The sequence below is a fragment of the Ailuropoda melanoleuca genome, chromosome 8 (assembly GCF_002007445.2).
Source record: "Ailuropoda melanoleuca isolate Jingjing chromosome 8, ASM200744v2, whole genome shotgun sequence".
NCBI classification, from domain to species: domain Eukaryota; kingdom Metazoa; phylum Chordata; class Mammalia; order Carnivora; family Ursidae; genus Ailuropoda; species Ailuropoda melanoleuca.
Window position 1 is genome coordinate 105,389,836 of NC_048225.1, and position 27,824 is coordinate 105,417,659.

The window sequence follows — 27,824 nt, forward strand, 5'->3', positions numbered from 1 at the left end:
ATTTTATTTTTGGGGGGCATGTGGGTGGCTCAGTCAGTTAAGTGTCCTACTCTTGACTTCGGCTGGTTGTGAAGCCTGTTTAAGATTCTCTCTTCCTCTCCATGTCTATGTGTGTGTCTCCCCACTCCTTTAAAAAAATAATAAAATAAAAAATAAAATAAATAAAGATTTTATTTTTTTAAATAATCTCTACACCCAATGTGGGGCTCGAATCCATAACCCCAAGATCGAGAGTTGCACTCTCCACCAACTGACCCAGCTAGGCGCCCCTGTCCTGAACTTCTACAGCCCTTTCTAGCTAGGTTTAGGGCCCTTTGTTTGATGCCTTTCTTCTCCATAGCTGAATTATTTTGTGTTTAGCTGCATTATAAAGCCCTACTGGTTTTTAGTAATGCTTGGTATGCATACTGGGTAATGTTTGCTGAGCTCCTCGGATGCAGGCAGGGTATGCATACCTGGCAGTGTGTGCTGAGCTCCTGGGATATAGGCTGGGCAGCAGTGAGATGTGCAGTCTCAGAAGGAGACTGCCTGGGTTTGATCCTGGCCCTGCCACTTACTGCCTGTATCACTATAAGCAGCTGTTTCACCTTGCTAAGCCTTCATCTCCTCATCTGTCAATGAAAATAACAATACACACCCCATAGGGCTGTTACCTGGCCCCATCCATCCAAAGCACCCATTATATGGGCCATGACCTCCGTAAATTCCTCTGTAAATGGTAAGCACTAATGTTCATGTGCCAATAGGAAATGGTACTCTCCTCACCCATCCCCTCCCCAGTTTGCAGACATCAAGTTGAGGCCCAAAGAAGTTAAATAAATGGCAGGGATGTATAGCAAAATGGCAGAGCAAAGACTGATATCTGGGAGGCCTGCTTCTTAGTTTAGTACCAATTAGTTTCCACTATTTCTAAGAATTGGGTTTTTTCTTGCTTACCTTTTATGCCAGGTAAGCCCCCTTTCTCATGCTCCCCTTGGTTCATTCTGCCATCCTCAACGGATATTAATTGAGCACCTGCCTTGTGAGAGTATCATGGCCAGCCGTGGAGAGCCAGGAATTGACAGGATCGTCCTTGTGGAGCATGAGCTAGAGTGGTGGCAGATGCAAACAAGATATTCATACCCACACAATTAAGTCACAAGCAGGGTTATGAGAGCCAAGCACAAGGTGCTGAGATCCTCTAGCCAGGGGCACTGATCTCATCTGGGGAGTCTGGAAGAGCATTCCTAGGAAAGTGATACTTGCACGGAGACCCTACAGGGTAAGTTTCCAGGATGAGGAGAGCTTTCTGGAAGCAGTAGCAGCTCAGGCAAAGCCATGGACAAAGAACTGATCTAAGGAATGGGAAGAAAGCCGGTGTGGCTGAAACAGAGAGACTGGAGGAAGAGCAGAAGGAGATGAAGCTGGAGGCAAAGGCAGGCCCCTGCACATGCAAGGCTGTGTAAAGACATTAACATGAAAAGGCTTTGAAAGAGGTCAGCCTAGAAAGTGAACGATGGGCTGAGCACACTTTCAAAGATCACCCAGCCACTGTATGAAGGAAGGATAACGTGGTTGGGAGGATGACAAGGGTGGGAATTGAGATATTAATGTACGGGCCAGGTTGCTAGCCGTATAGATGGAGAAAAGTAATGGATTTGAGAGGTGGTTAGGAGGCAGACCTGACAGAACATATTGATTGATTGATTGATATTTGGGTGGCCGAGGGTAGGAAGCTGATTTGGGATAAAAGGTGACCAGTCGCATTTTGGACCTGCTGAATTTAAGGCATCCATGTGACATTCCAAGTAGGCCGTTGTGTATGTGCTCTGGAGCTTGGAGGACAGGCCACTGATCCAGCCGAGACAAGTCCTGCACGGTCTGGCCCGTTTTTTCTGACTCTGGGCTATGCCTCTTTAAAGATTCTGATGTTATGTTTCTCTTTGGCTTTTCAGGATTCCAGCCAGGCAATTCCTCTGGTGGTAGAGAGCTGTATCCGGTTTATCAGCAGACACGGTAAGCAGGATTCCAGCCTTGCCCATATTTGTGCAAAGTGGGGAAGAACTTCCAGGAATTCTTTGTAGAGTAAGAATAGAGATTGACTTTTCATCCTGATATTCTCAGAACCGAAATACAAGTCTTATTTGTTCACGTAATGTTTGCGACCTCAGAATGGCCACACCTAGACATTGAGAGAAAGGCATCGTATGTTTTGACCCCAAGTGCCTCAGCCACTTACCACACTCCTTTTCCTAGCCCAAGAGCGCGTTTTAAATTACAGCCGTGATGTGAGTAAGTACAGCTGGTATGAGGTGACGGTGGTGTCGCCGTTACTCACCGTCTTCGCGCATGTCAGAGCCTCCTGCCACACAGCCAGAAGCCTGATGTCACGCTGGCTTTCTGCACTAAACTGTTTTGAGAACAACTCCTTTTGTGATGTTGCACTGATTCCTGATAACATTCGGTTTTTGTTCTGCTTTGGTCTCACTGGATACAACGTCAGCTGGAGCTCAGTGAGCAGTAGTTGGTCTTCAGGTTGTGGCCAACGTTTGAGAGCGTTCGGGGGCTGACTCCTCCTCAGCCTGAGTCGGGTCACGCTGTCTGCTGCCTGGGTGAAGCTGGACTGCATCAACGCCACTCCTCACCAGCTCCTGTGCTGCTTGGACAGAATCTAGGGACGGAGGTGAATTGCCAGAGAATCAAGCTTCTAAGTGTTAGGGTGTTTAGAAAGCAAAGCTCTCTGATGAGCACCGTGACGATTTCTAGGAACTGGACATCCGAAATTGTTTTGAGTTGCTGTCTTATCTAGTTATAGGAAAAGGGACAGAATGACCTTCTTGCGGCTAAAGAGGTATAGAGGTGATTGCTGGACTCAGTGGAGAGGTTGACATTTTCTCTCCCTTTCTCCCAGTAGGCTGCAACATCGCTTGGGTTCATTTTAGGAATAGTAATTATTTTAGCATGCTTACAACTTATCTAATCAGCTACAATTTTTTCATCTTGTCCCTATTCACTTGAAGTAACAGCATTATCTATCAACAGTCAACAAATATTTATCAAGCCCCTGATCAATGCTGGGCATCGTGCCTTGTGCAATAGCAAAACAAAAACAGGGATCGTACGCTGTTCCTGTCTTTATTTGATTTTATGATGTAGTTGGGAGAAAATAAATAAGCAATCGGAAAGCTAAATAAAAAGAGATAAGCAATAGCCATTCAGAATAGCAGTGTAAGAAATTTCACAAGAGAGTAATGATTAATGATCAAGTAATTGGCAAAGATAAGTCCAAACTGAGTTCCGGGGAGGAAAAGTTATTTTAAGGGACAATTTAAAGGACAATAGGAAGACGTGCGGCTGAACTCCTATTCTTCCAGCCATGCATTCTAGTCTTCCAACAAATTTATAGAGAGAGATGGATAGCTCATTGTGTGCCAGGAAAAAGTTCCTGCCTTTGTGAAGCTTACATTCTGTCGACGGGCAGATAAGTAGAGGATCAGCTGGTCAGTTAATAAATCGACACAGTAACATACATCACCAGCATGGTGATGGTGAGTGTCCTGAAGAAAAGCCAGGCAAGAGCCGGAGAATGGAGAGTGGACACTGTTCTAGGTGGTTGTTCGGGGAAAGGGCCTAAGGTCACCTCGGAGGGTGACATTGGAGCGGAGTCCTGAAAGAAAGGAAGTGAGCCACATGCTATGTGGGAAGAGTGTTTCAGAGAGCGAAGGAACATCGAATGCAGAGATCCTTGGCATAGGCACTCAGGGGGCCTGGGTGGCCAGAGCAGAGACAGGGAGAGGAGAGGGGCAGCAGATGAAGCCAGAGGCCAGACTCTTAGGGCTTCCTCACCTAAGGGAGGTATTTAGATTTTATTCTGAGGGAGGTGGGAACCTACTGGAGAACTCTGAACAGAGAGAGCTCTTTAAAAAGAGCTGCTGGATGAAGACAAGGCCATGGGAGGAAGGAGGTGGCTGCAGCGGCCCAGGGAAGACACTACCCGACCGTCTGGCCACGCCCAGAACGGAGCAGTGGGGGAGCCGAGGAGGAGACACTTCCAGATACTGTGGCTCGAAGATCCCCATCTCTGGCCCTGCACATGCAAGGTGCATGCGGGGACATTTCTTTGGTGTGGCTCTGGGGAAACAGGTGTGCTCACATGTTGCTGGTGGTCTTGCAAACTGTACAAGCCTTTCAGAGGGGAATTTGGCGACATCTAACAGAACTACGTAAGCATTTATCTTCGGATCCAGCCGTCGTCGTAGCGGTTTACCCTGAAGGTGCAGCTCCGACAATATAAAGATACATGTGCACCAGGTCATTTGTTGCAACATCATTTCTAAGAAATATTAGGAACAACGTAAATACCCTCACACAGGAGAGTGCCTGGATCGACTGTGGTATATCTGAATGCTAGCCAGTTACCAAAAAACAATGAGCATGATCTCCATGAAATGACATGGAGAGATTTCCAGAATATGTTACCCAGCAAAAAAAGCAAAGTGGGAAAGAATATCTACAGCATGCTCCTTTTTATGTAGAAAGAAGGTATAAGAATTCACACGTGTCTTCTCACTTCGGCAACAAGAAATACAGGAAGGATGCATTTGGAAACGAATGCTTGATTGTTCATCCATTGGAGACGAGTGCGAGATGGGGTAGAAGGGAGGGGGGTGGGTGGGATGAGAGGGCAGTGACATTTCTCTGAACATTGCTGTTTGTGTAATTGTGACATTTAGAACCACATTCATGCTTCCCATGTTGGAAAGATAAATAAACAGATAAATAAAACAAGGATGTGGGTAAAACCCCAAGTGGGATACAAACAGATAGATTAGACACTCTAAAGATTCTGTCTGCTGAGCCAGAACACATCGTGATCCTTCTAAAGCGTAGGTTCCCGAAGGGAAATGGGAACCAGACCGAGAGGGTCTCGGTGTGTCTCAAGCCTGCCGCCTGACTTCAGTTAGCTCTCCTCTGATCTCTTCACATCCTGGGCCCATGGGCCAGGGTGGCTTTTAGTTAATGGTCTAATCTACTAAAAAGTACTTAAGTGATCCTCTCTCAGCAAACTGTTGGCTCCACCTAGGACACTGAGTAGCCTGGTCCCTGAGATGACATTTCCTTAGGCTATACTGCGTTTTTGACAAGTCACAGGGTACGTCACTGTTTCTGTCAGAACCCTTGCTGTTTGCATTCTGTGTTTAAATGACATTATTTTGCTGTTACATCCTATTGGTAACTCATATTGTATTATTACATTGGGACTAATGGGGTTTTAACATTGCCTGCCATTCTCTGAGGAATATTCTGGAGATTCCCTTAGAGGAGCAGACAACTTAAGTCCTATTACAAGCCAGGTAATTAAATTCCCCCCGCTTGCTTCTTAATATTGCTTCAATTGGATTCAAGATTGTAGTCCTGGCCTGCGTGATTTACCTTCAACGGTCTAGCCAAGAGAATCCGATCACCCCCGTCACCGAGAGGATAGCCCGAAAATAGTTGGCAGCTCTATTTTGTTTTCTTAAAAAGAAATTTGTTTGAGATTTCCCTGATACGTCAAAGTTTTTGATGAATCACGCCATTACAGAGGAACTTGGACAAGGTGCCCAAGACAGAGACACAGGGATCCTGAGAAAGTCTGACAGGTGTGATGTGATTACAGATGCTAGTTCAGTCTGACCCCCCCGGGGCCAACACTGGATCTCTTCACCACCTCTGCAGCTCCACATGTGGGGCTGTGAGCCACATCCGTATTCGGACTAGCAAGCGGGTTCCTGTCCTGTCTGCACTTGGCCTCTGGTCGGCCCCACAAGCCTGGTGTTGAGCAGTGAGCACATGATTGCAACCAGAAGGCCTGGGCTGGCCTCCTGGCTCTGGTTCTCGTCACCTCTATAAACTAAGGCTGATCATCACTCATCACTTCCTTCATCTGGGAAATGGGCGTGCTGGTGACCCCTCCCTTGGTGGCTGTTGTGAGAACCAGTGGATTTATTTCTATGAAAGCATTTCGTGGCAGCAATCACTGCACATGCATTATTTTTTTATGATTGTTTATACTCTAATGAAACCCCAGAGGACAAAGTTTTCACACCCAATGTCATGCCGCAAAATCCACACTCGTTTGTCTTGGGAGGCAAGCCGCAGTCAAGGACCAGTGGCTGGCACAGTTTCTGGCTGTGGACTGTGATCACTTGCCTTTTCCTGTCCTCTCTCTTTCCTAAGGATTCAAAACACTGTGCTCTGGAAGAGCCAAACAGTATTCGAACAGCCAAAGCAATCATTGTATCTCAGACCTTATGAAACTCCCCCGATCCTATCTAATGGCCAGCCTGCCATGCCCCTGTTTCCCATTCCTGGCCCTGGGTGACCAAGTGCCAGGGATCACTTTGTCACTTTGCAGATGGGAACAGAAAGGCAAGGGCAGGGGAAGGAACCTGCTTCCTAGTCTCCCTTGGAACCCAGAATGGAGGTAGGTGTAGACCTCTTTCCCCTTAAGTCTCTGACTCAGTGCTTTCTTAGTCCTCCTATCCATTCTGGTGACTTCTCCAGCATCCCTGCACACACTTTCTCGTTCAGCCTGAAGAAGAGAAACGGGCTTACATGCACACTGGCTGGAGGACATAGACATTCAACTAAGCTTGGAACTGTGCTTGTGACTTTGTTTCTTCTTTGACTTCATCACTTTATCCTGTCTTTCCAGGACTACAGCATGAAGGAATTTTCCGGGTGTCGGGATCCCAGGTGGAAGTGAATGACATCAAAAACGCCTTTGAGAGAGGTAAGGAAACAGGCTTGAAGATCAGACCAAACGTGTGCCCGCCTCCTGGGATATTGGCTCCACACGTTCTCTCCTGAGAGGTAGCCGGAGGTTAGCAAGCCGCTCTTCAGCCTGAGACCTGCTCCCTCAAAGACGGTCCTCCCCAAGAGGTGCAGGGAGGTGCCAGGGCACATCCCAGTTCCCTCCTCGGCGCCGTTCATCCTGCCTCTCTCCTGCGGATGATCTGCTGAAACCCAAGAAGTCAACTATGATATCAGGGCGGTTTATGGCTTCATCCAGAACCCTTGGTGGCAGTTAATATCAAGGCTAATGCGCCTGTTCATCATAGCCCATTTATTATCTTGTGGGCTATTAAGGTAATGGGCAAGCTTTGGCAATTTCCGTCACTGTAATGGATATATATAGTTTCAATTTGAGGTTGGTCCTATCATTAAATCTAATTACATCTGATATGAAATTTTCCATAGGGAGCTCCTGCGTGATTGTTCTCCTGTAAGTAGGTGTCCTTTGTTGCAAGCCAGGAGGAGTGAGAGCCAGTCAGAGGGGCGAGCCTCCTTGGCCTCATTTTCCTCCCCCAGAGGCTCAGTCCCAGGCTGGCTTCATGATTCTTGTGAGAGGGCCAGTTGCAGTGTCCCACCCTAGACCATAGGGAATGTCTCTGAGCTGGTCTGGCAGAAGTGAATTTATCCTAATGGACCTTTGTGCCTTCCTCTAGCCTTGGGGCCCCTGAGTCTAAGCAGTCTTGGCTTTCTCTAGTTTCTGGTCCGCCCTACTCATGGCCACCATGCTGGGCAGAGAGCTGATGGACTCCGATGAGGACTTGGACAGGTCACCCCTTCCATACCACTTCTGCTTTGTCCCGTGTGTTTTTACCTCTCTCACTCTCTCTTTCCTTTTTTGGGGGGCTGCTTACCCTCAGGAGAGGACCCCCTGGCTGGGGACCAGAATGACCATGACATGGACTCCATTGCTGGTGTCCTGAAGCTTTACTTCCGGGGGCTGGAACATCCTCTCTTCCCCAAGGACATCTTCCATGACCTGATGGCCTGCGTCAGTAAGTACACCCTGGCCTCAGACTGCCTTCTGGGCAAGAGCGCCTTGTCGCAACACATAAGGAATGTCCACAGGTCTTTTTTCCCCATAAGCTTTTCAATAATGTTTTTCTTTTTCCTTTTCCTCAGTGAAGTTTCTCCTCCTTGTTCTCAGTCCTTCACCCCTGGTGGGGAGGGAAGAATGATGACTTTTGAGTAAGAGTCTAGGACCTCAAGCCAGAACTCCTGGTGTTTTTGTTCTGATTCGCCTTAAACTCCTTGCTTTGCTGGGCTTTATTTTTCTTCAGTAAATATATTTCTACTCATACATAAGACACAGTCCTTTTCAGTTACTGGAAGCTCATACATTGGTACCTGTGGTTTTTATGATATAAAGGGGGAAATTTTTCTGCTTGTTGCTTTATTTTTTTATAATTAAGGTTAAAATGAATCTTTTTTTAATAAGATTGATTGATTTTAAGTGGAGGGGGAGGCGCAGAGGGAGAGAGAGAATCTTAAGCAGGCTCCACAGCCAGCATGGAGCCCACTGTGGGGCTCGATCCCACGACCCTGAGATCATGACCTGAGCCAAAATCAAGAGGCAGACACTGAACCAACTGAGCCACCCAGGTGCCCCTGCTTGTTCCTTTACACATGGTGTGGCTTACCTGCTAGATGTGTATGTGTTCTTTTAGGAGTAAAAGCCCCCTGCACGTTTAAATGTAGCAATATGGTGTTTTCCTAGAAAGAGATATAGTCTCTACTTTATCCTTATAGGTTCCTGCCTCTTACTCTCAAATTTGGAGCTTGAAAAGCTATTCTTAGCCATTTGTTTTAGCTCATTATCCTGAAACATCCTCTCTTTTGTTTTCAATGGAAAACAGTCTGTGGAAACTTAGATTTATACCAGGTCATCCTGGAAGTAGACCCCACTGGAATGATGGCCGCAGAGGCTGGAGAAGGCAGTGCCTTTGAAGTGGGGAAAAGAACTGTCTTCCTAGATGCACCAGGGTCTTCATGGCCCCCAAGTTTCCAGCTGGGGTCAGTGTATACCCTGAGCATGGTTCCTCTCTGCTGTTGTGAGAGAGAAAGGCCCCAGAGCATTCAGTAAGCTCTCTCGTTTTATTTGTTAAACCACTATTTGTGGAAGTCTAGTGGAAATCAGTTCTGTGCCTGTTAAATATAGGCACCCCTCCAGCCTTCACGTCTTGTTCTAGGACTGAGCTTAGGTAGATGTCTTCAGTGGACTAGGGCTACCAAGACAGTTCAAGATACCCCGGCTGCCTAGTTCTCCCCTAGAGATGTGCTCCTAACCCAGTGCTTTGCACTTCTTTTTCCCAGAAAGGCACTCACAGAAAATGACAGTATCCACATGGCACGCTGTTTGCGGAGACTGGCCGTGATGGAGGCCACCAGCTAGGGCCTTACCTGTAATCGGTCTGTCCACAGCACAAGACACAGGAAACCTCGGGTCTTCTCCCCAGATAGTGACTTATGCAGGGATCTGCCATCTCTTGCGTCTGGCCACGTTCTGCCCAACCCCACTGCAGATAAGGAAGGGGGAAGATAAGCCAGACCTGTCCAGAGGATGAGGTGATGCATGTGCAGAGCGAAAGCGACGGGAGCTACACAGCCCGTCTCCCTCCCCACACGTAGATGCTTCAGGGCTGGATGTCGAGCCTGCAGTCATAGCAGGTTTGGGGACAGTTCCTTGTCTGTGGTGGTTTTAATAAGAGAGCGGTAGGTGCTTGGCGAATGTCCGTAACCCCTTCTGAGCCCAAGGAGCATATTCCTTCAGTCCTTCATCAGGAAGCGTCTGGAGCCCAACAGGTACCCTATGGCAGCAGTCCTGCCCCGAGGAGCCCCAGGGATGGCCCCCTTACACAGCTCACCAGTGCTGTGTGGACGCGGCCGCTGTCTGTGCAGCACCTGTGGGTAGTCAGGGCCCCTCACACCATTACTCCTTGGGATCTCAGTTGTGACAGACAGTAACGCATGGCTGTCTTTTTTCAGCGATGGACAACCTGCAGGAGAGAGCGCTGCACATCCGGAAAGTTCTCCTGGTCCTGCCCAAAACCACTCTGATTATCATGAGATACCTCTTTGCCTTCCTCAATCAGTGAGTAGACTTCCTCAGTCTGTGAGCAGTTCAATCAGGCCTTGGCTTCGGCCCCCGGGAGCTTACCTGTGGAGCTATGGCAGTTCATCCGCGCAGGGGATATTTGTGGAGCACTGACAGTGTGCGGGGCATGATCGTAGGCTGTGAGAATACCTTGCGAAACGAGGCAAAAGCCCTGATACCATTTAACTCACATTCCAGGGTAGGAGACAGATAGATAACAGATATGTCAGGCAGGACGAAGTGCTTTCAGTTGAAGAATAAAGAAGCATAAGTTAAGAGATAGAGTGTGGGGGGTCCGAATGGGGGCAGGGGTGAAAGAGGAAGAGCTGCTGTAAAGGGGTGGTCAGCCAAGGCCTCTCTGAGGAGATTGTGTGAGAGCAGCGCCTAAATGGAATGACAGAAGGAGCCACAAGGGAAATTCAAGGCCATCAAGCCCCCAGAGTCATGGTAAAAATGGGTTTGGATTTGGGAAGCCACTGGAAGCTTTCACGCAGAAGAGTGGTAAGACCTGATCTATATATTTTCTTTAAGCCCATCAACAGCTTTGAGGAGAGGTTACCATTGAGGGCCGTGAAGAGAAGCAGGGACACCCATGCAGAGGTTAATATGAGGTCTCAGCCACGGGCACTGGGGGCTTAGACAGGGTGGTGGGGAGTGAGTCATGAGGGAGGGCGATGAGGCGGAGTTGGGTTTGGGGTCCATTTGAGCACAGCATTGACAGGACTTCCTGATGGGGAGGATGTACAATGTGAGGAAAGAGAAATTCTAGACGTTGGCATGAACAACAGGGAACTAGTGACTCCATTATGGAGTGGAGCTGGGGAAGACAAGGTGTGGAGGATGGAATCGAGACAAGGCACCAACACGGCCATGTTAGAGGTGCCTGTTAGGCCTCCAAGGAGAGATTCTAAGTGGGCAGTGAAACATAGGAATCTGATACTCGGGAGAAACCCAGAGTAGAGATACGAGTCTGGAGTCACCGTGTACTGATGTTTTAGCTGGCTGCCCGGGGAGTGAGGGTAGCTTGAAGGGAGATCTGAGGGCCAGAGAGGCCCTGGGCTTGGATGGGGCATGGTTTCCTGTCCAAGCAGTGTGTCCTGTCCCCATGGGGCAGAGAGGCAGCAAGCAAGGACGTGGTGCTTGCCCCGTGGGCGCCTCTGTCTTCACGCGGCTTCCCCTGCTGTGGCTCCCTCAACAACCTAGAGCAAAGGCTGTAAATGGGCAAAGGGAAGGCCAGACAAGGCCTATAGATGTGTTTCTTTTCAGTCTGCTGTGTCTTGAAAACATTGAAACAGTTAAATATTAGGGGATTTTACCTAAAAATACCTGGATTTCTAGCTTCTCTTGGAAACACCATTAGATCCGGCAGTAACAGACGCAAGTTCTGGAAGGAGGCAGTTCCGTGTGGAGTAAGGGCTGCTGCCAGGTGAGGTGGATCCTCCCCGATGCTCCCTGTACCGAGGCTGAATTCGGTTGCCATTTGTCATCACTCTTGCTTCGTGGGTTTTCCTCTTGTGGAGAAACATTTCTCTAGATCCATGAATCTATCAAAAGAGAAAACAAAAATCAGACCAAGGGGCTTTTAGCACAAATTTCTTGGTCTTCCGGTCAGTTTGGTCTTTGCTTCAAAGGAAGACAGACTTGGTGGCCATCTCGTGAGCTTCGGCTTGCTTCCAAGTTCACTGTCAGCCTGGCCCTCTAGACATCTAGGTTAGCAGCCCTGCCAGAGACCTTGTCCGGGCACCCACACCGTCCTTCAGCCTTGCTGCTGGCTGTGCAGAGCCGCGGAGGGTCCTGGCTCCGCAGCCTGCATCCTCCCTGTTGCTGTGTCTGCGCCTTCCATTAGCCAGGCCCTGACTCAGCATCACCATGGCCCGCGTTCAGAACCTCTCATGACTCACAGGGTATTCACACGCTATGCATTTTAGGCTGACGGAAATGGAAATTCTGTACTGACTCTTGAGCCGGTCACCCCCTCAGGGCCACCAGTCCTTGTCTCCCCTCACTGACAGACACCTGCCCTCAAAGGGAGCCTGGTCTGCTCCCCCAGGGCAAGAGCATGGCAGGTGGGTAAAGAGGCGGGGACATAGACAGGTCCTGGGGTGGCTATGGGCATAAGCACAATGGCCTCATTCTCTTCCCTACATCTTCTTCCTGCTAAGGGAAGGTGGCGGGGAGCTCACGGGAGAGGAGGAACCATAGAGGGAGCATCGTGCCGAGCTGGAGCTGGTGGCCACTGTTGTAGGAAGCATGGGAATGACACCAATTTAACCATACTTTTGTTTTGTTTTCCTTTTTTGTCTGGTTAAAAAAAAGATGTATGTGCTTATCAAAGTATTTCATGGAAAGATGCAGCATTAATAACTGCAGTGTTTCCTAAAATAATCAATGGAATTCAGGACACAGGTGAGAGAGGATACCACCTCTGTGGGAAGATGGCAGGTCGTCAGTGTACCCTTATCAACAGGTGTGGCGACAGGTGACAGGTAGCTCCTGAGGGAGACTCTGCTGGGCCCAGATTTCAGGACCTCTCTCCTTTGCTGTCTGTGTCCTGGGGGGTGTGTACTTTATTTCTGACTCTGGTCTTTCTCTTGGGTTGTACACATCCTCGATCTCAAGGAGCCAGAAAACGAGTATGTATATAAACATATGTGGAACTCCTTACACAGTGCACCAGTGCTGTGTGGACTTGACCTGGTTCCATATATATATATATAGAGAGAGAGAGAGAGAGAGAGAGAGAGAGAGAGAGAGGGAGCTAGTGTCCTCTAGAGTGCCCGGCCCACTGCATGTGCAGCAGGCTTTGTTAATTATTAACATTACCCTTTCTAGCATCTGCATTACCTACCTATTGCTGTGTAACAAATTACCCTAAAACTTAGCAACTTGAAACAAAAAGCATTAATTATTATGTCACAGTTTCTGTGGGTCAGGAATCCCCAGTGTAGGCGCAGTGTCGCTGGGGGCCCCTGGCTCTAGCTCTCTTGAGGTTGTGGTGAGGGTGTTGGGGGCAGGGCCATCGTCTCTCCTGATGGCTCCACCAGGGGAGGATCCGCTTTCAAAGCTCACTTGCGTGGTGTTGGCAGGATTCAGTTCCTCGCAGGTTGTTGGACTGAGGACCTTCCTTGCTGGCTGACTGTTGGCCAGAGGCCTTTGTCAGTTCTTCACCGTGTGGGCCTCACCATAGAGCTGTTCACAACATGGCAGCTGGCTTCCCTCCAAGCACATGAGTGAGAGAACACCCAAGACAGAAAGCACAGTCCTTGGTAACCTAATCTCAGAAGTGACATCCCATGCCTTCTGCCATTTTCCATTCACTGGAAATGAGTCACTAAATCTAGCCTACACTCAAAGGGAGGAAATTACACCAGGGTGTGAAAACCAGTAGGCAGGGACCATGGGGTTCATTTCAGAGGCTGCCTACCACAGTCTGTGTGCTACCCAGTGACTTTTTGCCCCCCAGTGAAGTGTCAGTAGCTCCCCGCACTGCAGGTGACTCTGCTCTTTGCCTTTTGAAACCTGCTTTCTTCAGAGGTCAAACAATATAGTCTTCTAGATTCTTGCTAGTCAAGTAAGGTCCACAGACCAGCATCATTGGCATCATTTGGGAGATGGTTAGAAATGCAGAATCTCAGTGCCTCCCCCCTCAAAGACCTATGAATCCAAAGCCATATTTTAATGAGGTCCCCTGGCAAGTCACATGCTCATAAAAGTCCGAGAAGCACGGCTCTAGATCCTCAAACACTGCTCTGCCCTCTGAGTAGTGAGAAAGTGAACCGGTGGCGCTTTTCTCCTGATTAAGGTGCCCCAGTGTCTCCAGAAAAGCTGAAGCTTCCTCGAAATCTCACCAGTCTCCAGATGCCTCCTCATTTGGAAAGGTTCTGTCTGAGCTGTTCCTCTGACTTTCACAAGGCGCGTTTTGGCTTCTACGTGCAGATGGACAAGTAGAGTTGTGGTTGGGTTGACTTGGAGATCCGCAGCGGCTCGTGTGCTTATTTATTCCCTTATTTAACACACATTTATTAAGCATCTACTGTGGACCAGGCCCTGTTCTAGGTGCTGGCCATCTAAGAGTGCACCAAATAGTCCGGGTATCCCATGGAGTCCCTTTGGAGTTTCTGTTCTATTGGAAGAAGACAGATCAAACTAATGAGCACACATATCCCGTGTCAGAGGATAAGTGCTGTAGAGAAAAATAAAGCAGCTCAGGGAACCGGGGAGTGCCAAGGGTCAGGGTGAGAGTTTGCTCTTTAAGATACAGTGGTCAGCAGACACTTCACTGAGCAGGGGCCCGTGGGCCGTGAGGTCGGAGGAGAACCAAGAGAGAATGGTGTCTCAGAAGCCACAGAGAGACGTGTTTGGAAGAGGGTGTGATACCAGAGGTAAAGGTGATGACGACAGGCCAGCTGAGAAAAGGGCTCCAAATTGTGTTAGCAGCAGAGAGAGCATTGGTGACCCTGAGAAGTGTTGTCCTGATGGGGTGGAAGGGGCCAGATCCTGACGGTGTCGGTTCAGGAGAGAAGGGGTGCCGCTGATGGATGAACAAAGTCTAGTAGGTTCATACGGTGGGGTGTCGTGTTCAGCCATGAAAAGGAATGAGGAAACATCCTGCTGGAGGAAAGAAGCCAGTCACAGAAAACCACATGGTGTGGGAGTCCATTTATCTGCCGTGTCCGGAACAGGCAAATTAGTAGTGACAGCAGAGTGGTGTGGCCAGGGGCTGGGGGGAGGGGAGAATGGTGGAAGAGGGGGACTGTTAATGGATATGGGGTTTCCTTTCGGGTGATGAAAATGTCCTGGAACTAGACGGTGGCGATGGTGGCACAACATTGTGAATCTGCTAAATGGCGTTGAATTGTACATTTTAAAATGGTGAAATGGTCAATTTTATGGTACGTATATTTTACCACAATAAAGAGGGGGAGGGGGCAAGAGAGAATGTATATGCGTCTGCTCAGGCTGCCGTAGCAAAGTACCACAGACTAGGTGACTTCAACAACAGAAATTCATTTCCTCATGGTTCGGGAGTCTGGAAGTCCAAGATCAAGGTGCCGGCAGGGTCAGTTACTGGTGAGGAGTCTCTCCTTGGCTTGTAGATGGCCGTCTTCCCTCTGCATCCTCCTGTGGCTTTCCTGTGTGCATGCAGGGAGAGCTCTGGGGTCTCTTCCTCTGCCTATAAGGACAGCAGTCCTATCGGATTAGGCCCCCACCCTTAGGACCTCATTTAACCTTAATTATCTCTTTAAAGGTCCTTTCTCCATATACTGTCGCATGGGAGCGGGTGGGTAGGGCTTCAACATAGGAATTTGGGGAGGGGGCACACAATTCCGTCCATAACAGAAGGGCTGGAGCTGAACTGGAGAATCAGAAACAACAGGTACAGATGACTCATAAATGGTTTTTATAAGAAATGGGACAGTAATTCGGTATGGATATGGGGTTAAGAGGGAATTTTGTTCAGGGGGCAGTATTACTGCATGTCTGTATGCTGGTGGGAATGACCCAGTGGAGAGGAAAAACTAATGATGCAGGACAATTGCTGGACTGATATTCCTGCTGGAGAGAGAGGATGGAGTTCTCTGCAGGGGAAGGAAGGCAAAACATGAGGACACAGAGGCAAGTGCCTTAGTAGATGTGGGGAACACAAGGAGGCTGACCTGTGGTGTTAGAGGCAAGAGAGTGATGAGGGGAGTGACGGGATGCCTTTGAAGGACCGTCAGAAAGAATCAGCCAGAATTACCTTGGACTTCTTATCTCTTAGAGAACCTTTTGGGAAAGTCGGGGAAGGCTGCAAAATCATGGATTTATAGAGGGAAGTTGTCCGGTCTCCTATTGGAAAAGCTTTTCAAGGCCTGATGGATTCTCAGCCGCGCAATTTGCCTGGGGCCATGGTGAATAATACAATTTCTCTTCATCCCTTTCAAACCTAAAATCAACCCTGATGCGTTAATATGTTACCCATAGTCTGTTGGTTGTTGCCAAATCAAACCCCGGGGGCCTGTGAAGCTGAAGGTTTTTAAGTGAAATGTCATGTATTTAAAATAGTCTGTCCGAAGCTCAGTATTCCCCCCTGAGGTTTTAAGATTTCGATTTTGGGATCTAGAGTCCTCAGCTTGATGATGTCTGTGAGGAGAAGGTGGCTAGACTTCTATAAATCAATTGCTGGCAAATGTTGACAGACCTGCTTTCCATTCCCTGACTAGAATCGAGGGTCCTACATCAGGAAGCAGTGCGGATATTATAATTACAGAAAATACGGATTGAGCAACACCTGTGTGCCAGGCACAGTGTTCGTGCTTTGCATGTTATACCTCACTTAAGCTTTATAGCAGCCCCACGAAGGAGGTACAGTTTTTACAAGGAAGAGACTTAGAACCCAGAATACTGTCCTGGCACTGGTATGTGATGGGGCCAGGACTCAAAACCAGGTCTAATTGACTCTAAAATTTTGGGGATGTTTTGTTTTTCTGTTTCAATTTAATCAGAGACAAGTGTGCATCATTAAAAGGTAAAAAGTCCAGAAAAGTGCATGATTAAAAACAAGTTTCCCGCCTCAATCCTGATTTTCTCATCCCTCCCCAAAACCTGTGTTCCCATTCACTATATTGAACCTTGTTAAGACACACCAAAGATGAGTTCGAATCAGTTAGAAGAATTCACTAATATCATGGATAGAAGCTCTAGAAATATAGTACAGTTCTTAGAAAAGATGGCATTATGCAAGTCAACACCAAAAAAAATTTTAAAGAGGGACCTGTTACCAGTGTTTTCCATTTTAGGTATTTCTTTAAAAATAAAAATCCAGTGTTTGAGTTCTTAAACTGGGCACAGACGTCAGGGCCTTCCTGGATTATTAGCACCATTCTATTGTGTATGAAAGGACATGCATCTGTATGTGTACATTTATGAATTTTTCGGGGAGAGAATCCCTAGTTTCTGTCAAATTCTTGAAGGAGGCTGTGATGAGAACCATGGCTTTAACCCCTCAACCTAGGTGTTCCCGTTGTAGACTGGAAGAGAGAGAAGGACCTGAGTTTATATTTTAGTAGGAGTAAGAAATAGAACTGGCCCACGAGACCGCAGTCCACAACGATGTGGCCTGCTCAACCCCTGGTCATTGCAGCCACCTGTGAATCAAACGGCCCTTCCCTTAGGAGTCTTGGCAGGGTTGCTCATCTCTCACGGGCCTTCAACTGGGACTGTCAGGGCTAGACTTTGTTTCCCTCTTGACGGCCAGGCGTCCCAGATACGACTGGTTTTCTTTTTTTTTTTTTTTAAAGATTTTATTTATTTATGACAGAGACAGCCAGCGAGAGAGGGAACACAAGCAGGGGGAGTGGGAGAAGAAGAAGCAGGCTCACAGCGGAGGAGCCTGATGTGGGGCTCGATCCCATAACGCCGGGATCACGCCCTGAGCTGAAGGCAGACGCTTAACCGCGGTGCCACCCAGGCGCCCCTGGTTTTCTTTCTTGTTACCAAATGTTGTCAGATCGTACTGAAGAAACGGTCTTCTTCCTCCTTGTCCCTGTTGAGGTTACCAAGGTAATTATCTCTCCTGTCTCCAGTGGTTGACCAAGAAGTAGGCTTGGAAACTTCTCCCAGTTTTTTCTGAATCTTGGTTCTCTTTTAACTCAGGAGCCAGGGGAGGATTATAAAATTCAAACTTTAAGACCTTCTGTGGGGGTGCCTTCAGCTCAGGTCATGATCCTGGAGTCCGGAGGTCGAGCCCCACATCAGCAGGCTCCCTGCTCAATGGGGAGTCCACTTCTCCCTCTGTCCCTCACCCTGCTCGTGTTCTATCTCTCTCTCTCTCTCTCTTTCTCAAATAAATGAATAAAAAAAGACCTTCTGTGAAGCAGTCCAGCCACTGAGCTCCATAGCCTCACCCATTGCTGGCCTCCCTGCATTTGACTAGGTCCTTGAGAAGAGTGATTCTCAACTGTGGCAGTTTTCTCCCTGTGACAGCTCTTCACATCCTTCATACTGCTTCTCCCAGGTGGACAGGGGACGTATGCGAATCTGCAGTAGAGGAGAGAACCATTGGCTTAGAGAGAGACTAGCTTGGTAATTTGAGTCTGGGTGTGGGATAAGCTAGAAATGCGCTCTGTCCAGCTCTACAGAATACCCACTCAGAGGAAGACCGCTGAGTCTCAGGCTTCCGGTTCAGCATCAGAGGGCTTTGGCTTCTCCTCAGATCTGTCAGAATCAGGTGCTGGGGACTGCCTGCTGATGCCCATGAGGAAGCAGAACTCCCTAGCAGAGCTCACAACTCTACGACCTGGGGCTGGGGCTGGACACCCAGAGCTGGCCGAGCCTTCAGCCTGGACAAACAGAGACCAGTGTGGGCTGATGAGGCCCAGTGGCTCGCTGAAGGGCTTGGGTCCTTGGCCAAGGTTGGAGGTGTGGTGAGAGCAGCTGCTGGCTAAAAAGGGGGAGTTCCCAGGATAAATATCCAATAATGCAGTCAGACTGCATCCAGAGGAAGCCTGAGCAGAAACCGAGCAGCATGCTGACCTTTTCCTGAATAAATCTTGATTGTAATAATAGAGGATATTATGAAAATGAAAAACAGTTACATTAGCTGTTCCAGAAAGAAATTCACTTGCTTGATGGAATACAAAAGCTAATCGGCTGGCAATTTTTTTTAATAAGTCTAGAGCTTGGAATGGAATATCCCTAGTAATTTGATTATTTTGCTGTGCAAGAAGGTACACCACGCACGATGCCTGTGTCTTCTGACCATATCATTACGAGGGCAGCCTGAGGGTCTCCATCTGCTCTGGCAGCTTAGTGGGTTGGTGTGTGGGAGTCGTCTCAGCTCTGCAGAGTGGTGTGTTCTCTAGGCAGGGGAGATTTGGCGGAGAAAGTGTGGAGCGGGGCTGGTGATGGGGTGGCAAGTAGAATTTGAACGAGGAGCTGGTGAGAGAGGAGGAGTAAGACTTGTGAGGAGGTGGCTCCCGAATGACCATCCTGGTGGTCATTGTCTTCTCCCCCTGGACTTTCTAGAAGGGCTTCGATGCCCAGAAAAGCAGGTGGCAGTTTGTGGAACTTCTGCTCTTGCTCTTGGCAGTGCCTCCCATGATTGTGTTTTCTGGGCATTCATGCGAGTGCTTTCCAGCTTGCCCCTTTCCCTTCCCCTCCAGTTTATCACAGTTCAGTGAAGAGAACATGATGGACCCCTACAACCTCGCCATCTGCTTCGGGCCCTCGCTGATGTCGGTGCCTGAGGGCCACGACCAGGTGTCCTGCCAAGCGCACGTGAATGAGCTGATCAAAACCACCATCATCCAGCATGAGAACATCTTCCCAAGCCCCAGGGAGCTGGAGGGCCCCGTCTACAGCAGAGGAGGAAGCACGGAGGACTACTGGTAGGGGGCTCTGTGCCGGAGGTGGGGTGGGGGGTGTCCCCAGGGCAGGGGTGGGGGGTGTCCCCAGGGCACACTGGGTGTGGGGACCAGATGGCCAGGCGAGACCCAAGGGACACACCCAGATCCTCTCAGCCTCCCACTCCCAGGCACTTCAAGCTGCCAGGATCTGGGGTTGGAGCAGGCAGTGCCCCGCCTCCACCCAGCCTACGGAGTAAGTGCCACTGTGTGCCACCTCCCTGTTTTTTATGAGTTCTTAGTGGTGAGGAACTGTTCTGGAAAATAATGACAACAATAATAGGAATGTTAATAATCTCCAGGAAAGGAAAATTCATCAAGTTGTATTTAGAACAGCTGTTCATCCGTCCACAGAGTCTCTCAGGCTCCCGTCCTGGGCTGTGTGTTGTCTTGAGACACAGTCCCGGGTCCCAGAAATAAGATTTTCTTTCTTACTGCAAAGAGTTTAGATATGAGGCATAATTCCCTCACTGTGAGTTTGTACAATGATAATTCAGAATGAGTGCAGAAATTTGTGAAGCTCTGTTTTTGGCAGGTGAGGCCTACTTCCACCCTAAAGCGAGATTAAATCCTATGGGGCAAGGTTTTTCATGACCTAGCCTGGGAACAGAGATATAAAATGAATCCCTAGGGCACATCTTTCCTAGACCCTTCTGTTAGACAATTAACAAATTCCTATTTCCCTATGACAGACACAGTCACTGTAACCTAGAGAGGCCAGTGACAATCTTTCAGGCCACCTTCATGGTGGGGATTCCAACCTTGACGTGTCTTAGTACAGGACACCATCCAGGACCCCACACTACACCCCAGGGTACCACTTACAGTGTCATTTTCCCATCAAACACACAGGCAGTAACCTCTCTCTTTTACTCCCTAACGTCCCTCACCTCCTCCCCCACCCCCTCCATCTTCCGCATCGAATGGCGCTTCAGCCTGGGCTGAAAGCATAAGCCTGCCCAAATCGGATTCTGTCTGAACTCAACATCTGGAACCAATTCAGCAGCCCCATTACTATCCACTGAGGTAGGGGAGGACAGGGGAGGTTGTTTACTTAATTAGAGGCCAGTGGGTCCATGCTTCTCCCTGATCGCCACAGAGGGAGCCATCTGCCTGAGGGGTGAAGAGTGATAGTCCTGTGTCTGTGAGTATAAAAATACCACTGACACCCCTGGGTTTGGTCTTGCCCGCTGTCCCGCGGATCCCAGCATCTGGGTCTGAGCTGGAGAAGCCTACACTTGCCAGCTCGGAGAGAAAGCTTTTTGTCACTGACAGATGGTTGGTGGGGACGGGGGAGGTTGTTCAGGTCTCAGCCTACGAGCTGATGAGCTCCAGGGAGCTGTCCTTGTACGTGTGACTTGAGAGTCGGTTTCTCTCCTGCGTGAGGGTTGAAAAGCTGTGGAAGTAGTGTTCCCAGCGCCTGCTTTATCTTCCATCCAAAGTGTGCCCTCCCTTCTCAGATATCTCTGGACCGATCCCAGGACACAGAGCCCCCCACAGCCCCGTTCCCTCAGTCCCAGCCCAGGGGAGCAGACAGAGTCACTGCAGGGGTGGCTCACAGGGTCACCTTCTGCCAGTTTTCTCTAGAGCCACCCCCTGCCCCCACCCCCACTGTTTGTTGTGCATCGACATTTATTAGCAGCCTCTGGAAAAACCACAAGATTAGTTAGGGAATGTTACTACTGCAGACTGGGTGGGAGGCCAGAAGCACCCGAGGATCAAGAGGAGGTGACCTTGGGGAAGAAGGACCATCCGACCGCTGGGCTCACACCCACTCAGAAGGCTCCTAGCCTCTCTTCTTCTTTGGGAGGAGAAAGAGGTGCCAGCAAAGCGAGCAAAGATGGATGAAGGAGTGGAGGGGGGAGGGGCAGAAGGGGTGCTAGAGCCTGGGAATCCTGGAGTATGGCCAGGAGACCAGAAGAGCCAGGAAGAGGGAGCTCCTGGCCGCTTGGCCTCCCCGCAGCTGTGAAGAAGAGAGGCCAGTCCCACTTGGCCACGCTTACCAAGCCCTGCGACTAGAATCCCGTTCCCTAGGACTGCCCACTGTTTGGCCTGCCGGGCCTCCTCAGACCGCTGGTGTTGGTGGGCTTGCGGTGTGGCTGATGTGTGGGTGTGGAATCGAGCATCGGATTTTAGTGCTACCAGGAGCCTTAAAAATGCATCGTCTCGCCTTTACGTTAGAGCAGTGGTTTTCCAAGTGGAGTCCTTGGACCAGCAATACCCACTTTACGTAGGACTGGCTAGGAATATAGACATTCCAGCTCCGCCCGGCCTTCGAGACTTAGAAACTCTAGGGGTGAGGCAGTCCGCTTTTAACAAGCCATCCAGGACTCCCTGAAGTTGGAGAATTGCCGCCTTCGTGGACGGCCGCATCACTAAACTGCAGCTCTGGAGGGAACTGAGCCTTTGCCCTGTGTGCCCTTGGGGCCCTGAGGGCTTCTAGAGTGTCATGAAACTCATCAGAGTTTTAGGCCCAGTAAACAGTGAAAAATTGTGCCCACATTTTTGATAAGGAGGAATCCCTGTTGATGTTCTCCCAGAAAGTTCTCTGGATTCTGGAGAGCCTCCTTGGAACTGACTTCTGAACTGGTCCCCCGGTCTTTCTGAAGGGGAGGAAGAGGCTATAGGCTCAAAGGTTGGAACCGTGAGGCCAGATGGTAGGTAGAGGAGGTGGTAGTGCTTTCGTAGAATTGCCTGGCAAGGCTCCCTTGTTACTACCAACAGCCCGAGGAAGAAACCTTAGCAATGAACAGGGATTTTGTCTATTTCTCAGGAAGTTAGAACTTCCTGATGTCCATCCCCATCTACTCTGATGTCCACAAGCCAGGAGACCAGGAGGAGAAACAACTTTCCTAGTAACCTCCCTGGCCATTCTCATTTCTCATCCCTGGATGATTCTAGACTCAGTGAACTGTTGAAGAACTTGACCGTCTTCCATGCCCCGCCCTCTCGCAGTGTCCAGCCCGCAGCAGACTCTTTTTCTCCCTCTTACTCAGCTCCCACTCTCTCACCCATACAAGACCAAACCACAAAGCCTAGAGACATAAGCAAAATGAGAAAGATGGAAAGGAAGACCACTTACTAACCGCTCTGTCATGTCTCAGTGAATCCTCACGCTGTGAGGTTATATAGACCACTAGCCTCAATTCATCATTAGGTGGCTGAGGCTTAAAGACATTCAGTCCCTTGCCCAGGGTCACACAGCTACCAAGTGTCAGAGCTGGTTTTCAGGTCTTGTTGTGTCCCAGGCAAAAGCCTAGTGTTTTCTTCCACGTGCTCCCTCCAAGGACTAGTTCACCTAGAGAAACGGCCCTTGAGGAGTTGAGTTGTTCTGTATTTTCAGAAAGACTTATTTTATAAATTCAAAAGGGGTTCCCTCTGTCTCAGGACATTCTAAGTCCCAGGTGGTCTCAAATAGTTTTTGCAGCAGGGGCTAGACTAGAGAACCTCGGCAGCCTTGTGTTTCATCATCATCGTCTGTTGTGAGCAATCAGGATGTGGAGCGCGTGAGACAGCTTCCGTGCCCTTGCTCCAAGGAAGCTGTGTGAAGGAGAGGAAAGAATTTGGTCAGCGAGGGCTGAGGTCCCCATGACTCTTGCTTCTGTTGCAGTGACAGCCCTCATGGAGAGACTACCTCAGCTGAGGACTCAACCCAGGACGTGACCACAGAGCACCACACGAGCGATGACGGTACGGGACCCTGCTTCGGGGGTAGCGGGGCCACGGGGGGTGAAGTGGGAGCAAGGGATTGTATAGCCTGTGCTCAGCAGCCCCCTGAAGACACGCAGGGGGCTCTCCTGTCTCTCGTTTACATTCCTTCCCTTTCTTGGAGAGACAGCCCACCCTCTCAGCTAGAATGGTCTCTGTGGTAAACCAGAGACAGAGAGCTAGACCTTTCAGAGCCTTTAAAGCTTCTCGCCCCAGCTCCCTGCCCCTCGCCCACCTCCTAGCTCCTTGTCTCGCCTGCATCATGTTGGTCCCCTGTTACAGCCTAGACTCCTGCCAGGTAGCTGGAGACCAAAGTCAAGGAGTGCTCATTTGAAAAAACTGTAAGCCTGGGGAATAGAGAAGCTGGGTGCCAAGAACCCAACAGAAGCAAGCCAGAGGGGAGTGGGACTCGGGATGCAGAAACCACACGCTTTCACGCCTGCCGACTGGAAAAATTGACCCTTTCCAAAGCACAGACATGCGAGCGCTGTGCAGCCTGGCAGGTGTGCAGCGAGAGGCGGAATGCACAGCTGTCACCGCGGGCCTCTTGGCGGCGCCCATGATTTATTAGGGTCTGTCCAGCCAGCACACTTCCCCTCCTTCTAACAGTTCTGCACCTCCATTTCTGGACCGCTCGGGCTCTTGGAGGAATTTTCTGGGCATGAGAACGAAATGGCACAGTCTGTGGAGCTTTCCCTGCTTTCTGCCTTGCTGTGAACTCTGCAGTCGTAAGCCAGCTTTTTAGAGGAGGAAAAAAAAATTAGGGCTGCTTATTTGGATGCTGAAGTCGGATGGATCAATATGATAATCTGCCCCATTACAGGAGGGGAGTAGGTGAAGTAGGGAAATTTGTCGCTGCTAGAAGCTTTGTAGGTCTTATCTCTTAATCCTAGTGAAATAGAGCTGCTATTTTATAGCTGAGAAAAGAGGCCAGAGAGGCCAAGTGATATGCCCACGGCGGTGCAGAACTGAGATTCGGGATATTTAGATAGGCCTTCTCTGGTGTGCCAGCTGTCGTGAAGTCTCCAGCCCCGCCTCTTTGGAGCAGGCCCACCAATCATGCTGGCTGGGCCCCGTCTCACCTGTAGGCAGCCTTCCTGTCCACTACTCGGAATATCCGACTTTACCCTCAGGTTCCAGGTTTCTCGAAGCTTTCTTTCTTGCTCTCTGACCTCCCCCCTGTCACTCAGTGCAGAGATAATGGTAATGATGACGTTAAGAATACTAGTAATGTCTATACAGCGCTTACTATAGGCCAGGCGCTGTTCTAAGTGCTTTCACACATTGCTACTTATTGACTCTTCCTAACAACTTCATGAAAAAGGCACTGTTGTTGTCTTTTTTTTTACAAGCTCACACAAAAATAAAAAGTCATTGCATTTGTAAACCCCTTTTAATTTTCAAATTACTTTTATGTACATTTTCCCGTGTATTATCCACAAAATATATTTCCATATTTTGCTCCTTGGAAAGTAGATTGGGTGAGTTGTTTTCTCCTTATGAAGACTAAAAGCTCATGGTCTACTAGGGGGAATGGATAGCATAAATAAAATTTGCTGTATTGAAAGTACAATATGATAAATGTTCTGCAATTAATGGAGTTATTTTATGATCAGANCCCTTTTAATTTTCAAATTACTTTTATGTACATTTTCCCGTGTATTATCCACAAAATATATTTCCATATTTTGCTCCTTGGAAAGTAGATTGGGTGAGTTGTTTTCTCCTTATGAAGACTAAAAGCTCATGGTCTACTAGGGGGAATGGATAGCATAAATAAAATTTGCTGTATTGAAAGTACAATATGATAAATGTTCTGAAATTAATGGAGTTATTTTATGATCAGGAAAAGAAACGATGTGATCAGAAAAGAAACTTACAAATACAGCATGGTAAACTCAGCAGTAGGGTTTGACGTAAAGAGCTGTGGACGTACCAGAGAAGGTCCCCTTTGTCCTGAGTGGGGCTCAGCCTGTTGGGCAGCGTGATGCGCTCTCCCAGGAGGCCGACTGCGCCCAAGCAAGACAAGACTCCCACCCTGCACGTGTGGTTCATTTTTGCACAGAAAACTGCTGAGAGAATAAAGTATTCTTTGTTTTGTTTTGTTTGTTAATGATGATGTTTCAATTGTGATTCAGTGTGCTTCATCAGGAAGAGGAGAGAGAAAGGGATTCCGGGTGGGGGGAGCAGCATGACCAAAGACAGGAAAGGGTGCGCAGTGCTGTCAGGGTGATGGCGTGGTCCACACAGGAATCCCTGCCTCATCCATCGATCCTCCGTGGCTTATTTCACACAACAGGTTATCTTCCCACCAGCGTAAGTTCAGCTAATTGGGCTTTTCCGCCCAGTTTCCTGAGCCTCTGGGTCCCAACAACATGTGTTTCCTTCTTTTCTGCCCCTCTCAGAGTGTGAGCCCATCGAGGCCATTGCCAAGTTTGACTACGTGGGCCGGACAGCCCGAGAGCTGTCCTTCAAGAAGGGGGCATCCCTGCTGCTTTACCAGCGGGCTTCCGATGACTGGTGGGAAGGCCGGCACAATGGCATCGACGGACTCATCCCCCATCAGTACATCGTGGTCCAAGACACGTACGTTGGGTCCCCTGCACCTCTGGGCGTCCCAGCTGCGCTGTGGGCATAAGACTTAATTTCTGGCTCCATAGGAGGGTGAGGGAGACCAACCCCCAGGGGGCGCCAACACCAGCCCTGAAGGACCCCACCCAGACTCCGTGGAGGATTGTTTTTTCATCTCTTCCCCCCTGCACACCGCTTCCCCACCCACCACCCCCCCTAGTCATTTTGGAAACTTGCCAGCACTCCCGCTCATCCACACTTAAACCTCATGAGTGATAATGAGGGAATATTGTTTGACCACTTACATTTCCGTTTTGGAAAGCTCAGGGTGGGAAAACATTTTTACTTCTTTAAAAAAAAACAAAACAACTATGCTCACCCCCAACAAGTTGGGCCGCCGATGGCGCTTTTCCACTTGCAAATGAAAATGATGCATTGCTTTTCTAGGAGAAATCTAGCTTAAGCGGCCTGGTGGAAACGAGCCAGTTCATTTAACCCAGATGAGGTTGACTTGGGGAAAGACAGGGAGAGGAGGGGAGAGGACGTCGGGGAGCAAAGGGACCATGAACTGGGCCCAGAGACTTCATCAGCTGGACTGTCGGTTGGCTCCCGCTCTTCAAAGTCTCCAGGGCAGGAGGGCTTTTCCCCACCGTGGCCCACCCAAGCCTGCCTCCCTGCCCCTCTGCCCTGCCTCTGCCCCCGACTCCCTGCCCTTGGATACGATGCTATCAGTGTCTTTAGCCCTTCCCTTAACATTATTTTTTAAAGGTTGATATCCTGAGTGAGTCTGCACCCTCCCAGCCTCTCCCCGGCTCGTTCTGCAGGGAGATCCTCCCTCTGTTGATAACATCGCAGACCTGGTGGCCATCTGTGCGTGGACAGGACCCTCCCAAATTTAGCATTATGACTTCACTACAGGACCGAGAGAAGATGAATTGTGGGGGAGAAGGGGCTTGCTTTGTCATCAGTAGCCAGAGGGGCCGGGAGAGCAGTGCAATGACCTGGGACCGGCTTGGATGCTCTAAGCGGGGCTCGATGCACGACGACCGAGTGTGGCAGTGTCCTGCCTCAACGCCGGCCTCTCCAGAGCCAGTGCAGAGCTGCCCGGCCTTGCCCGCCAGTGGTCGGGACCTCAGCAGATAAACCGCACCCCGGACTGGCCGCCTCCTTCTCCAGGAGGTGGCCCCGGCACCACTGCCCCAGGAAAGCAGCGTGGGGTCAAAGGCAGATGCCTCGAATCCAGATGTCCCCTAGCTCAGCTTTCCGGCGGCCACCAAGGATCCCACCCAGCGCAGCGGGATTATTTATATTTATTTAAAAGACTCTCCAAAGGCCCTTAGCTTTCCTTGCCCCTGCTCGCAGAGCTAGCCCAGCCAGGTGTCACCGCTGCCTCGGAGCTGTCGCGGGGGTCGCGTGTGTGTCAGGGGGCCATCTTGCCGATTTAACGCTGCTTTTTGTGTTGTTGTTGTTTTCCCCCTCCTCCCTGCCTGCCTGCCCCTTCTCCCCCAGCGAGGACGGTGTCGTGGAGAGGTCCAGCCCCAAGTCTGAGATTGAGGTCATTTCTGAGCCACCTGAAGAAAAGGTGACAGCCAGAGCGGGGGCCAGCTGTCCCAGTGGGGGTCATGTAGCCGATATTTATCTTGCAAACATCAACAAGTAAGCTCTGCTTTTCATTTTCTGCTCCCCTGAATGCCTTGCGACACCCAGCCTCACCCTCTGGCCTCATCCCCCTCTCCGTGCCTGTGCCACACACACACACCCCCCCCAGGCCTAACACTGCATGTGCTCCCCGCGGCTGCAGGGCGGACAGGGCTGTGGAAGGGTGCCCCACCCTGGGCTTCTGCAGCGTCTGTCAGCTCGGGCCTGCCCGGCCCCGGCTGACTACTAAAACTTGACCAAAGCTTTGGTCCCTTTATGCAACTTGATTTTGTACTGTTTCTCAGAGGTGCCTTCTCTTTTCCAATTCTTACCCAAATAATAGTCTTTGATGTCTTCCTGGCCCTTCCTTGTCTGTCCAAAGATCCAACATCGTGTGTGTCTTCCACTAGGCTCACGTGACCCCAGAGGGGTTTATTTAGATACCACGTGTCTGTTTCCCACCCTGTCCGGCATTCGCTCCATCAAGGAAAGGAGACCACTCTGCCCACCCCTGCCCCTGCCCCCCCCACGGGAAGCTTTGTCCTGAGCTCTTTAATCATCGCCTAACCCCCAGCTCCCTTCTGCCCTTTCATACCAGTAGAAGTAATTGTCCGTGT

General features: G+C 49.6%; 1 protein-coding gene across 8 annotated transcripts in view; it reads left to right on the plus strand.

Annotated features, from left to right (window-relative positions):
* Positions 1-27,824, plus strand: part of SRGAP2 (SLIT-ROBO Rho GTPase activating protein 2) — a 225,482-nt gene that overhangs the window by 189,056 nt on the left and 8,602 nt on the right. For 7 of the 8 annotated variants that reach the window (XM_034667155.1, XM_034667154.1, XM_034667157.1 and 4 more), the window contains exons 14-21: positions 1,935-1,995; positions 6,677-6,754; positions 7,674-7,808; positions 9,799-9,904; positions 19,051-19,275; positions 22,901-22,980; positions 25,404-25,584; positions 27,079-27,225. In XM_034667155.1, the coding sequence (XP_034523046.1) occupies positions 1,935-1,995; positions 6,677-6,754; positions 7,674-7,808; positions 9,799-9,904; positions 19,051-19,275; positions 22,901-22,980; positions 25,404-25,584; positions 27,079-27,225 (1,013 nt within the window). Of the gene's footprint in view, positions 1-1,934; positions 1,996-6,676; positions 6,755-7,673; positions 7,809-9,798; positions 9,905-19,050; positions 19,276-22,900; positions 22,981-25,403; positions 25,585-26,337; positions 27,226-27,824 lie in introns of those variants that run through there. The other variant, XM_034667161.1, reaches the window with a different exon arrangement.